The sequence below is a fragment of the Paroedura picta genome, chromosome 1 (genome assembly GCF_049243985.1).
Source record: "Paroedura picta isolate Pp20150507F chromosome 1, Ppicta_v3.0, whole genome shotgun sequence".
NCBI lineage: Eukaryota > Metazoa > Chordata > Lepidosauria > Squamata > Gekkonidae > Paroedura > Paroedura picta.
Genome location: NC_135369.1, coordinates 20,452,009 through 20,466,256, shown reverse-complemented (window position 1 = coordinate 20,466,256; position 14,248 = coordinate 20,452,009). Strand labels below are relative to the sequence as shown.

General features: G+C 45.0%; 1 protein-coding gene across 10 annotated transcripts in view; it reads right to left on the bottom strand.

Annotated features, from left to right (window-relative positions):
• The window catches only part of MEF2D (myocyte enhancer factor 2D), a 203,601-nt gene that overhangs the window by 25,398 nt on the left and 163,955 nt on the right, over positions 1–14,248 (bottom strand). For 8 of the 10 annotated variants that reach the window (XM_077325425.1, XM_077325442.1, XM_077325417.1 and 5 more), the window contains 3 exons: positions 10,706–10,843; positions 3,948–4,158; positions 698–754 (listed from right to left, as the gene is read on the bottom strand). In XM_077325425.1, the coding sequence (XP_077181540.1) occupies positions 698–754; positions 3,948–4,158; positions 10,706–10,843 (406 nt within the window). Of the gene's footprint in view, positions 1–697; positions 755–3,947; positions 4,159–10,413; positions 10,549–10,705; positions 10,844–14,248 lie in introns of all 10 variants that reach the window. The other 2 variants (XM_077325471.1, XM_077325489.1) reach the window with 1 other exon arrangement.

The following is a 14,248-nucleotide window of genomic DNA, read 5'->3' as shown; positions in this document are numbered from 1 at the left end:
GAAGGCGACTGTAAGCCACTTTGAGCCTCCTTTGGGTAGAGAAAAGCGGCATATAAGAACCAACTCTTCTTCTTTTTCTTCAGCAGCCACCAACACCTTTCTTGATGCCCAAGCAATTTTAGAAAGTAGGTGGGGCTTGAGCCTCCAGGGAGGGCGGTATATAGATATAATAAATAAAAATAAAATAAAATAAAAAATAAGGGTTCTGACTGACCATGAGAATTCTGACTGGCTGTGAAGTTTCTTAAGAGCATCACTTTGGCTGCAGCTAACACCACAGCACAGGGGTCTGCACTCTGCTATTGAAGGAAAGCTGTGGCAGTGATTTTGCAGATAGCTCTGCCTCCTGTGGCAGCCATTCTATGGCTACAGTGTGTCACAATTCCAAAAGTGCCTGTAGGCTCAAAAAGGTTGGGGACCCCTATTCTAGACAGTCAGATAAGGCAAGGGCACCCAAACACGCTTGAGCCAGTCCTGGGTCAAGTGCAGCTTTACTTCTGGCTGAGAAACTGGGTACCTCAGAGCTGCCTCAACAGAGTTCCCAGCACACAACAACCTTTGTAGTTTACTTTATAAAAGCAACTATCTTCAGAAACCTTGTAGAAGACCCCTCTTCTGAATGCACGAATCAACAGTCCTCAGATCCCATTGTTTGGTTTCCAAAAATTGCTAGCTTTGCTTTTTCGCATCAACTTACCCACTGGGCTTGGGCAGGCGCCATTTGTGTTGTTCAAGTCTCCTCCAAGCATTGCCCCTAAGAAGAAACGATTGGTGGAGGGAGTTAGGCTTCATCTAGGGTGGCATTCAGGCACCTCACCTCCCACCCCCCAAACCGGGAAAGGGTGCAGTCCTACACTGCATGTTTAAGGCTCTGCATGACCTTCTGGTTGGTTCCCAGCACAAGCAGCACCAAGCCAAAGCATCTGAATAACTCTCTTCACCCCTTTTTATGGAGGTTACTGCTGGAGAATCTGCTCCAGGTAACCCTATCTTCAGGGGTCATACAGGAGTTACAAAAAGATTGTGAAATCTTAGTGGCAGTTCCCAGGTTGTTAGCACAGATTCTGTTTTCGTCTCAGTTTTCAGCTGAGGTAGCTCAAGGGGGGGTTTTCCTTCTCGATTTTCTCCCCTTAAGCTAATTGGCTGCCATTTTATTTATTTTTCTGGTGTTTTATATTGAGTTTGGAATTATGTTAGCTGGCTTGCGGACTGCAGGATATTTCATGCATTTGGGCTGTCACCAGGCCATTTAGATACACGGCTTTCGTCTTGCAATCAGGAATCTAGCCTTTTCTGGGTTTCCGTCTACACTGACCGGAATATTTGTGTTGCCTACAGCCTATGTGCATGTCTTCCAATAAACACAGGGTGGGGCACAGAACTGTGTTTCATTCCAGGCATTCAATCTGGAAAATACGACAAATGTTTCTTGTTTTGTTTTTCCATTTAGCACCTGAGATTGAAAACTGGCTCACTTCACAAGGTTGTTGTGAAGACTACATGGATCTGCTAAGTGAGGAGTCTTTCACAGAAGAAGAAAAAATCTGCCTGAAAGTCTGACTCTGAGCAGCACATACCTGCTCCGGGGGTCATTAGTCAGGGTCCTTTCCCTCCCTTGCCTTGGCCTCCAGGGGTGGCACAGCCATTGCCTCAGCCTCTGGGGACAGCGGACCCATGCCTAGAACCCCAGGGGTGGCACAGCCACTGTCTGGGCTCCTGCAGGCAGCACAGCCACTGCCTCAGCCCCCGTGGGGTGTGCAGGTACTGACTAGACCCCCAGGGGCAAGACAGCCACTGCCTTGCCATCCATAGGTGGTGCGGCTGCTGGCTGGGCCCACAGGGATGGCACAGCATCCAGCTGGGCTGGCCTTCTCAGCCACAACCCTGAGTCGGTGGGCAGTGCCCCCACAGCTGCACTAGCCTCCTCGGCCGCCGCCACTACCATTGGCCCCCTCTGTGGCAGCTGCCACACAAGGTCTTCTGGCACACTCAGTGGGCGGGACTTACGGACCTACTTCCATTTCACAGAGTGCACCAGAAGATGTGTTCCACATCAATAACCCATAAATTCGTATTGGCCTGGTTTAACATGCTTTTGGATTAGGCATTTCTCCAGAACATTAATTTTAAAAAAAAAACCCTCTTAGTCAAGCTACCATGTGAGTTTTAGCTAATTTGCCAATTTATTGATTACTTCTGCATAAATTGGTACATGAATAAAAACTCAATTTCTGTAGGAAAAAGCATGTTCTGTTTTCAGATTACGTAAATGCCAGTTGTCATCTTAGAAGAGGCATTCACCTTTTTCCTGCCAGCTACAGATTTTTGAAAAGCTCTAGTATGAAAAAGTTATAATAAATTTGCTTTTAAAAAGTCTGCAGCCTAATTAATTGGGGTTATTACTTTTTAACCCATCAGAATAAAAGCAATTAATCTACCTGACCGATTGACTAAAAGTTACAGCCAAACTTACAATGCTATTTATTGCAAAGGATTTACACCCTCTACTTTCCTGGAAGTTAAGCACCACTTAACAGACCTTAACAGAGTAGGATTCTAAGTTGACCTGCTTATGATTTCTCTCAAAGGTACCTGAGGTAGACTACAGTCTAACACAGTCATTCTTGACATTTTTTCAGTTTAGAAGCCCCTGAAACCTTCAGGCTTCAAAAAAAAAACCCCAACGTGGCATGATTGTGCAGAACATGGTTGGTAAGCATGACAGTGTACATGTCCATCTAGGCCCCCTCCCTTTCCCACTCCCTCCAGGCCCATCACAGGCCATTTGGGGAGGCAGGGACAGGTCGACATGACCATATATGGTCATATCACCTGATAAATGTTTAAAGAATTTAAAAAATAAATTACAGATTAATTAACTCACATCCACTAGGGAAACCCTTCCAGGGCTGGTCTAACAAATCATCAATATAAAATAAAACACCACTGATAAACGGTTTGGAACTGCATATAAAATAAAGAGCAGCTGCAATCTTAAATTCTGAAATTCTAAATAGCAACAGAAAAGAGCAAGAGTCCAGTAGCTCCTTAAAGACTAACAAAATCTGTAACAAGGGACAAGTTTTGTGAGCCACACAGTGACCACTGCCTCACGAAAGCTCCTCCCATGCCCCAAATTGTGTTAGTCTTCAAGGTGCTCCTAGACCCTTGCTCTTTTCTACCGCTGCAGACAGACAAACAGCAATGCTAACAGCAAAGAATTAAGAGAGCCAATGTGGTGGTAAAGGTATCCCCTGTGCAATCACCGGGTCATGTCTGACCCTTGGGGTGACGCCCTCTAGCGTTTTCATGGCAGACTCAATACGGGGTGGTTTGCCAGTGCCTTCCCCAGTCATTACCGTTTACCCCCCAGCAAGCTGGGGACTCATTTTACCGACCTCGGAAGGATGGAAGGCTGAGTCAACCTTGAGCCGGCTGCTGGGATTGAACTCCCAGCCTCATGGGAAGAGCTTCAGACAGCATGTCTGCTGCCTTACCACTCTGCGCCACAAGAGGCTCTAATGTGGTGGTGCAGCAGCCTAATTACTAAGCTAGGCTCTGGGAGACCTGGGTTCAAATCCCTGCACTGCCCTGAAGGTCACTGACTCATTCTGAGCCAATCATTTCTCTCAGCTTAACCTTATCACAGCAGGTTGTTTGTGAGGATAAAAGCAGAAGAAAATGGACCTTGTGTACAGCCACTGCCTTAAGCTCCTCAGAGACCGTAGAAGCGAAAAATATACCCCAGAGTGAAAAAACTCTCCTCACAACGAAGACCCCCCCCCAAACATCAACATGGAAGGCTACAAAACAGCATATTTCATGATCTTGCCTATCAATTATAATATTTTGGAGTGTTTAATGAGTTTTTAAAGAAATATGTACTTTTTATGTTTATAGTTTATTGTTTTTTTAAAAAAAAACAACCCAGCAACAAAATGGTTTACCAGCACTGGCTGGCCGCTGCGGTAGGCCCGGGGAAACGGTGTTCCGCTGGAGGGCCGGTTGCTGTGGCGACAGGAGCCGTGGGTCAGTCAACGAGGAGGTCACCAGAGACTGAGTCACTAAGGAGCCTCCGGGGTTACTGAATTGCAGCGTGTTCTGGTTGGTCACTGGAACCGTCACGGGCATGGCAAAATTGGGAGCTGGAACGGCAGACTGAGGAGAGAAAGAGAAAGGAGGGTTAGATCTCGGACGCCCCCAGGAAGCTGATGAGAGAGGGTCCGGACTGCACACAGTGGGCAAGAAGACAGCTGGGATTAGCTTTGCCAGGCAGAAATCACACCATCCTATGGACACACCAACACATCAAGACAATCCGGATGCTTTTTGACATCAGCCAACATCCCAGGACCCTTCCAGACCTTTTAAAATAAAAAGCTGCATGGTTCTTTTTTAATTATGCTCAGCATTAGGAATTTATATTCTCTCCCGATAGAACAGAAAAGAAGGTGGCTTATTTGAGGGGAAGCAGATTTTGAGTCAGACATCTATGGCTGTGTTCAGACCTTATGTGAAAAGAGTGGGTTTTTTAAAATTATAGCTTGTGAAATCAGATCTGGCTCACAAATAATCCTAGTTTCACAAACTTAACTGCACTGTGGGTTCACATTAGGTCTGAATGGAGCCTCAGGTTTTTCCCCGGTCACAGACTCAAACCCTGGTTTGCCTCAACAAATGCTGGTTTATCACCTTCTGCAATGTCCAGGCATTTCTGTCGCTGAAGAGCACGTGAGGACAGCAGCAGGGTATGAATAAGCCAGAATTACCCCTCCTTTACACAAAACCATAATTAAGACCAATTGCTGTCAATAAGCCAACTTCAAAACCATGCTTTATGATTCTGATTTGATGGAAGTTTTAACTAACCACAGTTAGTAGGGAGGCCACATCCAGACAATTACACTAACCGTGGTTAGTTTAATGAAACTCTGGTTGGTTATCTTGCCATGTCTGAACTTGCCATCTTGTGCTTTTGGAAGAAGGGACATCATCTACAGTGGTAGTCCCCAACCTTTTTGAGGCTGGGGACCGGCGGCAGAAAGGAGGGCGATTGCCTGGCTGCGCATGCGCAATGCGCGGCCCTGCTTCCCTCTCCCCTCCCTCCCACAGTAAGAAGCTTGCCAGGCCGCAAGCTTGCGGCCTGGTAAGTTTCTTACTGCGGGGGGGGGGGCGGGGAGAGGGAGCTGCAGCCCAGTGCCAGGGCCTTCGCGGCCCGGCACTGGGCCGCAGCCCGGTGGTTGGGGACCACCAATCTACAGGACTGGAGACAAGAAAGGCAAGCTTGCAATGGAGTCAGGCTTGGGATCCATAAGACCCTTAGATTAGGGTAAAGGGGAGCAGAAAAGATGGATTTCAAATTATGTTTCTCTTTCCCCACACCTGAGGGAGACTTTCAGGATAGGCTCCATGCAATGCAGTGAGGAAAGAGAGCCAGGATAAGGCAGCCCCAACATACATATTACTCTCTGTATATGATACTGCATTGCTGGCAGGGTTCCACACCTGGACCCTGTAGTAGGCTCAGGAGACAGAGAGGTGATCTTGCCTTCCGCCCCAAGACTATGGTGGGATTTTTCCCTTGGCCCCAGAAGATTAAGGCAGAAAGATGAGTTCGTTCCCAGATGAAGCCGTGCCACTTCCCGTGGGCTTGTTGGTGAATGTGGTGTTGGTGAGGGAGCAAGCTCATCTACGTTCAATCCCAAACCTATCGCTTCCAGCTAGCCTGATGTTCTCTGCTGTCAGGGACATTCACTGGCATCCTGAGCGTGTATGCGAGGCTCTCAGCCAAAATATGTATTGAAATTTTGGGAGGCAAGGTTATTCAGGGAGAAGGGACAGGTGTCTTTTCTGTGGAACAAGGCCCACATTAAATCTAGAGTACTTTTGCATCTACATGGCAAGAGGCACGTGGCCATAGCACCAGAGGGAACTTAAAAATTAAATGTCTCCCAGTAATTGTATTTCTGTTTTATGTATCGATTTAATAATTTATATTATATTATATTATATTATATTATATTATATTATATTATATTATATTATATTATATTATATTATATTATATTATATTATATTATATTATATTATATTATATTATATTATATTATATTATATTATATTATATTATATTATATTATATTATATTATATTATATTATATTATATTATATTATATTATATTATATTATATTATATTATATTATATTATATTAATAGTTTTATCATTTACTGTGTGAATGACAAGTGTGTATTTTGTTAAGGCTGTGTCTGTATGCTGATCTTGTATTGTAATACAGCAATTGATAGATTGATTGATAGATTGATTAATTGATTGATTGATTGAAAATAAAGGAGAAAAACATTTTAGAATGACATGCCCTACTCAGAGGTTCACACCCTCGACCAAAAACAGAAAAACAAATTAAAAGGTTTTGAACCATGCATCAGCAGTTAAATATTTATGATTAACAAGATCAATTGGAGAAAAAAAAATAAGTGACTGCAATGTTTTAGGTAGTGCTTGTGGTGTTTTGTCTCTGTCTGTCTCTCTCTCTGAGACACAGATGCAACCCACATTTTGTTTTTTACTTGAAAGAGCTCTATCAGAACTTCCATATTCAAGTGGCCCAAAGAGAAAATGCTCATCTTAGTTGAAAAGAAGCAGCTGAATGAAATCTTTTTACAGGCTCACTGTCGTAACCTGGATGGCCCAGGTTAGCTCCATCTTGTAGGAGCTTAAAAGCTAACCAAGGTCAGCCAAGGTTAATATTGGGATGGGAGACCTCCAAAGTTGCACTGCAGAAGCAGTCAAGGGCAAAACACCTTGAAAACCTTATGCAGACTTTATAAATCAGCCGTGACTTGAGGGCGAAACAAACCACCAGACTTTCTGCTGTGAGAAATGCATGAAGGGAGAACAGATAACACCCTATATCCTGAATTCTTAGAAGGAAGGCCAGGATATAAATGTGAAAACACATAAATAAATATCTGAACAGGATGAGCCAGAGGACTGGCAACTAAAAGCCCCAAACTACCGTACATCTGGCCCACTGACAGGTGCAGTCTGTTCTCCCTTCCCTCAATTACCTATTTAGGTCTAATTCTAGCTGAGAACCTCTGTCTGGGCTATGCCACTTCAAATTGGTGCTGGAATCTGTATAATGGTCTTATGTGCACCAAGCTATTAGCTTGGATCCTAAGACACTGTTCCGCTTACATTTCTCTTCCACCTTTGCGGAGGGTTTTTTCCTCCATTGTGGCACTTCCTTCCTCTGCTATCAGCATTTCCATGTGCCCAAGATCAATATACTTCAAGGAATCCTCACATCTTTGGAAGTGCTTGTGGCAGAGGAAGTGAGCATTACAGCAGCTGGAGAGAAGCCATGAGGAGAAGAAGCACCACAGAATCCAAGTCTTTGTTGTCTGTCCATTCAGGGAGGGGGCATTCCATCATGTGACACCCCCCACACACACAACTGTGTGGCTCAGAGACACCTTTATCAACTTAGTGCAAAACCATTATGGAACAAGAAACTAACAGCACTATTTTTCTGGCTACTTCAAATGGGTGGGATCAGGATACCAACCCAACTCCCTAGTTATCCCTCTTCTCACCTTGGTCTTAGTTGCAGACCAGGCCTGTCATTTCTAAATCCTCTCCTTGCCAACAGCACCCACCTGAGCACCTTCCAAGGTTGCCGGACAGCCGTTCAGTTGCTTCTTGTGAAGAACTGATCTGGGTTATTTTTAAAAGGTTCACCACAAGCTGGCTGGAAATGCCTCTAAGCATGAAAGAGGTTCCGGGCTGAAGGTTGAAAGGGGTAAACAAGACAACAGCGTGGACAAGAGAAGCTTTTGAGCACTGGGAATGAAGCAGCTTTAGGGTCAAAGCTACCCTTGATTTCCCAGGAACCACAGCCTCAGCTCACACCACCTCTGGGAAGGAGGGGGGCAGAAGTCCACTGTAATCAACATGTCAGATTCCCTCCCCAGGAAGCCGGAAAATAGGGACCGTCCTTCCCCTGGATGGCTTAAGGTAGCCTGACTTACTGAAGTCAAAGAAGAGAGTGAGTGGAGATGAAAGAGACCTGGAGTGAAAGGGGGTGATAGGCTGATAATCATTTCTCAGAGAAACTAATTCAAGACGTGTTTCTAAAAAGTATGTCTCTGCATAACCAAAAAATAGTGGTTTCAAAAAACAGTGATAAACTCCAGGTGACGTGAACAAAGACTCTCAGAATATGTCAGCCACAGGTCCGTTCATCAGGGTTGCCAGCTCTTGGCTGGAAAATTCCTGGAGATCCTGGAGGCGGAGCCAAGCTTAGAAGGGGAGGGACCACAGAAAGCTATAATCCAATAAAGTCCATATTCAGGGTTCACTGGGACAATGGGGAAGGGGACGTTACTGAAGGTGCTCCCACTGACCCTGCTTCCAGCCTCCATTTGCTGATGTATACCATTTGCACAAGGCTTAAGCCTAAACATCTGAACACATGTAGAATATGTAGAGTTTTTTCAGTGCTCTGAAAAAATAGATAGTGCTAGATTGTTCAGAGGTTCTATGCAAAGATGAAGGAGAGGAGCAGCAGGCATGACCCTGACTAAACCCCTGCTTCCCATGTGTTCTTTGATACCAAATAAACCCTTCAGAAGAGTTTTTTCTTTCTTTTACTAAATATGAGACCTCCAGCTTAACCACCTGACAATCCCACATTTCATTCTTGACTGACCCCGAATTTAGATTTGACCCACTCAAAGGTATTGGCCCTTACAGGCCCAGAGAGTCAGCTGTCACTCGAAAAAAGACGTCAGTCACTCAAAAGTTAGGAATTAATTTCATCAGCCAGGTTTGAAATCAATAAGGCAAGAAGTAAAAAAATTTTAGAATGCCAGAGCTCCACTTGGATGGTGGGGGGTGCAGAGGGGTAGCTTTTGGTTATGTGTTAATTTGGCTGACAATCTAGGTTAGCCCACCACCACCACCAAAGAAGCACATGCTTAACTTTCCAGATGAAGCCAGAGGGTCTCAAAATATACTTATTTAACTTTGACTGGACTGGGCCTGCTTACTTCAGGACGCAAAATTGCTTTAATGCTGTTCCTACGACTTTTATTATCCATTCTTATTTTTACCAGGTGATTACCGGGGAGCGCGTTTGTTGCTAGTCTCACCTAATAAATTTAATCGACAGTTTTTGTGAAGTATTTTGGCTTTTTCTCCACAGATATTTCCCAGAGTCATGTGGCTCATTAGGACATGGATCTGGGGGACCTGGGATCAAACCCCCACTCTGCCATGTGGTCAATCCCTCTTAGCCTAACCTCTCGCACCAGGAGGGATAAAAGAGAGGAGGGGCAAATGCTGTTGTAAACTGCTGTGCATCTGGGGCGGTGGGGGGGGGGGGAGCAAGACATAAATAAATAAAACTGCTCCACACATACACACACAATTTTTATCCTGGGCCTATTTAACTCTGGCGACTTCTGTCCTTTATTAAAAATAGACCTATAGATATAATGTCTCTAAATCTGTGTCTTAAATCTGTCACTAGCCAAAACAGGGGAAAAGCTCTAAAAGAAACTCTGAGGTGTTTTTTCCCTGCCTTTCCCCACAAGAATGTCAGCGTCTGTCAAACACCCTCGGTTCTAATTCCTACATTAAGAGGACGGGAGCGAAACCAGGCCAAGTCCAATAGCAGGGAAAGGTTCTCAAAAACCTAAGGCCCAGTTCAGCACGCTGCTCCCAGTGCAGCCTAAACAAGGCCTTGGCATAACTAGGCCTCGCTACTGCCAGCTCCGTTCCTTAGCAACTGGGCTCGCTCTGCCTCCGGAACGTCAGCGGGCTGTTTCATAGCCTTCGCCTTAAGGGTGCAAATTCAACGAGGCTCCGTGAAAGCCAAGCCATGCAAAAATCCCCCCTCCGTCACGTTTGCCCCCCCCATGGATAGGATTGCCAACTTTTTGGTCTCAAAGGAAAAAATGTTGAGCGCCTTGAGGAAGTTGAGGAGTGCAGACTAACTTTCCCTTTGCGAAGGGAGAATTGTTTTCAAAACGTGGGCACGTTTGCGCCTGAGAGGCAGCTTTCAAAATGAATGCATTACAAGGCAGAAAAGTGCTTTTGGACATGGGGAGAATGCCTCCCTGGAAGAAAAACCACACACACCTTGTGAAAAGAAGACGGAAAATACATCCAAAAGCCCTATCCCCTGGCCTTACACTGTTCTGTCCTACCACCAAGCAGCCCTAAGCAAGACACTGTGGTCAAACCAACAGGCTCAACCAGCCCCTAGCACAGCACTGGGTGTTATGATGATTATTATTTTCACTATTCTTTATTAATGATTGGGCACGTTGGCAACCCTGGCCATGGAGAGGGGGGAGGGTTCGCAGACCACCAGCCGCTACTCACTGCGAGCCTGTAAGTCTGCATCATTTTATCAAACTCCTCATCAATTTTTTTATATTTTTCTTCCGTCTGAGGCGTCAACGTAAAGACGTCATCCCCGTCGGGGCTCTCACACTCTCTATGCTTCTTGTTCAGCGCCTGTTACGTGGCCGGGGACGGGGGAAGGAGAGGGAAAGGTGGTGTGGATCGGGAGGGGAGAAATCAAACACACACACACAAAAAAAAAAAAAGGAAAAGGGGGGGAGAAAAGAACAGATAATGAAGGATTTTTGGCTGGGGTAGCGCATCTACTTACGCCGTAGCGCTTGAACAGAATATCAAGATCCTCGCTGGCTTTGCGATATTTGTCCTCCATCAGCGGGCTCTGGTCGATAGAGTCATCGCCGTCAGGTTCTGGGCTGTCACAGCCGTTAAAACCTTTCTTTCTTAATGTCTGAAAGCACAACCGGGAGAGGTTCAGGCCTGAAACTAAATCCAGAGTTGGAGAAGGAAAGAAAGCTGGAAAAGGGGCGGTGTTATTACCAGCAAAAGGTACACCATTAAAAAGATAACATACGTTGTGTTTAAAATGTACATATTGCAAAGGCACTCCCCCTGAAAAAGTAACTTAAAATTCTTAGAATCACAGAGTGTTGGAAGGGACTTCCAGGGTCATCTAGTCCAACCTCCTGCACAATGCAGGAACTCACAACTACATGCCCCCCCCCACAGGTAACCCAATTTCATGTCCAAGTGATCCCCCCACACACATATCAAAAATCTCTAGAATCCAACCTGGCCTGGAGGGAATTCACCTAGCATCCCACAGTGGCGATCAGTGATTCCCTGGGTGTGCAAGGAAGGGCCACAACAAACACTGGCTCATCCCTTCCTGCCCACCTACTCACAATCTGCCCAAGTTAATAAAATATGCAGGACACTCACATCCCAATCGCTCATCCACTGTAACCTGCCACCCCTTTGTCTTCACAGAATCAGCCTCTCCGTCAGATGGATATCTAGCGCCTGTTTAAAAATTTCCAAAGATGGAGAACCCACCACCTCCCGAGGAAGCCTGTTCCACTGAGAAACCGCTCTAACTGTCAGGAACTTTTTCTGGGTGTTTAGCCTCTTAGTCTTACTGGTGCTGTCTCTTTCAGGGGACCCAAAACAGATGATGGGCGATACAGCTTCAGCCATTTACTTATTGGTTCTTATATATACCAGTCTCTATCAGCTGGTTTCAATGTTGGGAAAACAGGGTCTCTCTGTGACTCAGAACAGTCGTCATGCCAATCTACAGCTGGCACTAACCACAGGATTGTTTCAGACAGAGGAGAAAGCCATAGTTTCCCATCCCATGAACAAGCTGACAGAATCCTCAGGTTTTCGAAATCCATCTCTTCTCTCCAAGGTGTCAAGATCATTTATTTACAGGCTTGCCACAAATCATAGTTTGCTTCTATATAATAGTTTGTTACCAGTTTGGGGTTCTGGCTTGAAGGACGAGCACAAGCCACAGTTTGCAACTTAAGATATAATAGCAAACTACAGTTTGCTGTCAATCCAGAAATTGACAGCAATTGACAGCAATCCAGAAATTGACTAAACAGACAACCATGGTTGCAAGCTGTTTCTCTGTTCCCATCTGCTCAGCACTCTTGTCCCTAGATACAGTAGCTCTTCAAGGCACTGCAACAATTGTGCCAAACCATCACTGGAGCAAACCACAAGTTGCAAACCCAAACCACGGTTTTGAAGTCTAATTTGCCAGCAAATCAAAAACTAGTTCTTAAAAAAATGCCAGGCCAAGCCACAGCAAAACCATGGTCTGACATAAGGTCTCAGCTGATCTTCTGTGTTGCAAAATCAGTGATACTCTAGTTCTGTGAACATCACTGACTACCTCCTATGGGCCAAGCCAGCTCAAATTAAAGGCTATAATCTAGCCATAAATATCTACACAAAATCTAAATGGAGAATCTGAGGATTATACTAGTGTTTTGATCTTATATTTCCAGCATAACTAATACACTAGTTAGAGAAGACTGTACTTCTCTCTCTCTCTCTCTTTCAGATCAGTTACCATTTATGAAAAAGAGCAGTTACACATTTCAGATGCATGCCGGACGCGTATCATCGAGACCAAAAAAAGCCTTTCTCCCGTTAAATACTATGCCTACGAAATTTCTGTTCCACATGCAGCAGCCAATCTGAAAACTGCCTTCCTCATCCACACTTAATCATTGTATTTTCAAAATACCAGAAGCAATTAGCCTGTATTATGGGATCATCACTTGCCAATTTCTTTTTAAAAGTCAAAGCTGCAACATTTCCTGGAAGTCTTGAGCGCTTTTCGTGCCAGCGAGAATTTTAAAGGGGTGTGAGTAAAAGAAAGGGGAGGATGAGGAGGAAATTGGTCTTTTCCAAACAGGGTTAAGCATTTTCACTCAAAAGGCAAGCTGGAGATTCTTGGTGTGTGAAAATCAAAGGAAAACACCAGGGAATCTACTGGGTTTTTTTTGTAATTAACCTTAAAAATCTGCAGTTTTGATGAGGTGGAATTTTTCAATACTTAGCACATGGAAATTAAACAGGGAGGAAATTGATTTTTTCTAAGCTTTCCCCCCCTTTTCCTGCTGCTCTCTCCATTTTCAGCAAATATATTTCCACAAAGCTTCGCAATGCCAACGGAACATCGCGCCAAAAAGCAGAATTTAACGGTAGAACGGTAAATAAAATCGCAACAGCCAACATGGCCGGTCAGATATCATGTGGTTGTGTTACGACAATAGCTATGATACCACTGCCAAACTCCTGTGTAGTGCTGCACGATCCAGAACATGGGCATCAGAAACGTGGGATGGGGTGCCAAAATCTACTGGGAAAAGGTAGCCATTTTTCAGCTTCAGGAGAGTGAAATTGGAAAAAAGCACGAGCGGTTTTCAGCCTGGCCATTTCAAAAGACCCAAAACTGCATTCATATCTCATTGACCCAAAGGCACCTTCGTAGGAAGTTTTTTTGCACCAAAAAATGTCCAATTGAACAGTGTCTTGTTTGAGCAGGCTTCTATAGTTCTTTCCTATTTCTCATGGACATTTTAAGGGGTGGGGTTAAGGGAGACGAGGCAGAGGGCAATGATTGTTCTCAGAAATGAGGCTACATTCATTCTTCCTGCAGGTGGAGAACAATAGGAGATCAGAGGTGACTGTTTTGTGAGCGATATTTCAAAGCGATGGACCCAGGCTTGGTTGGCAACCTCTTCTTTCTTGACAAGCTCGGGCTCTTTGCGCCAAGCTTTTCAACTACCCCCGCTCCCCAGCCGAGACCCAGCTGGCATCTGCCTTTCACAGCAAGCTACCAAGAGGGCAGAGGACAGGAGCATGAAAGGAAAAGCAGGGTGTTCCAACACTATCTCCTCTTTAAAAGCCGGGACTCAAAGAATGCGTACGTCCTTGTGAAGGTCCCTCCAGCGCAGGACCACTCTGTGGCCAATTTCAAGAGGGCCTTACAAGCCGAGCACGAGTAATCGCCCATCCGTGGTTAACAATTTGCATTGCTGGAGGAAAAAGACGACCACTTCAAAACAGGCAACCTGCAGAGTTCTGATGGCAAAAGATTACCCTCGGCTAGGGGTTAATCAGCCCTCACCTGCATAGCCCAGACTAGCCTGATCTCTTCAGATCTCAGAAACTAAGAAGGATCGGCCCTGGTTAGTATTTGGATCATAGAATAATAGAGTTGGATGGGAGACCATCAAGCAATATCTGGATGGTTATATAGAAGCAGGCAATGGAAAATCACCTCTGAATGTCTCTTGCCTTGAAAGCCCCACAGGGCCAACATAAAACAGCTGTG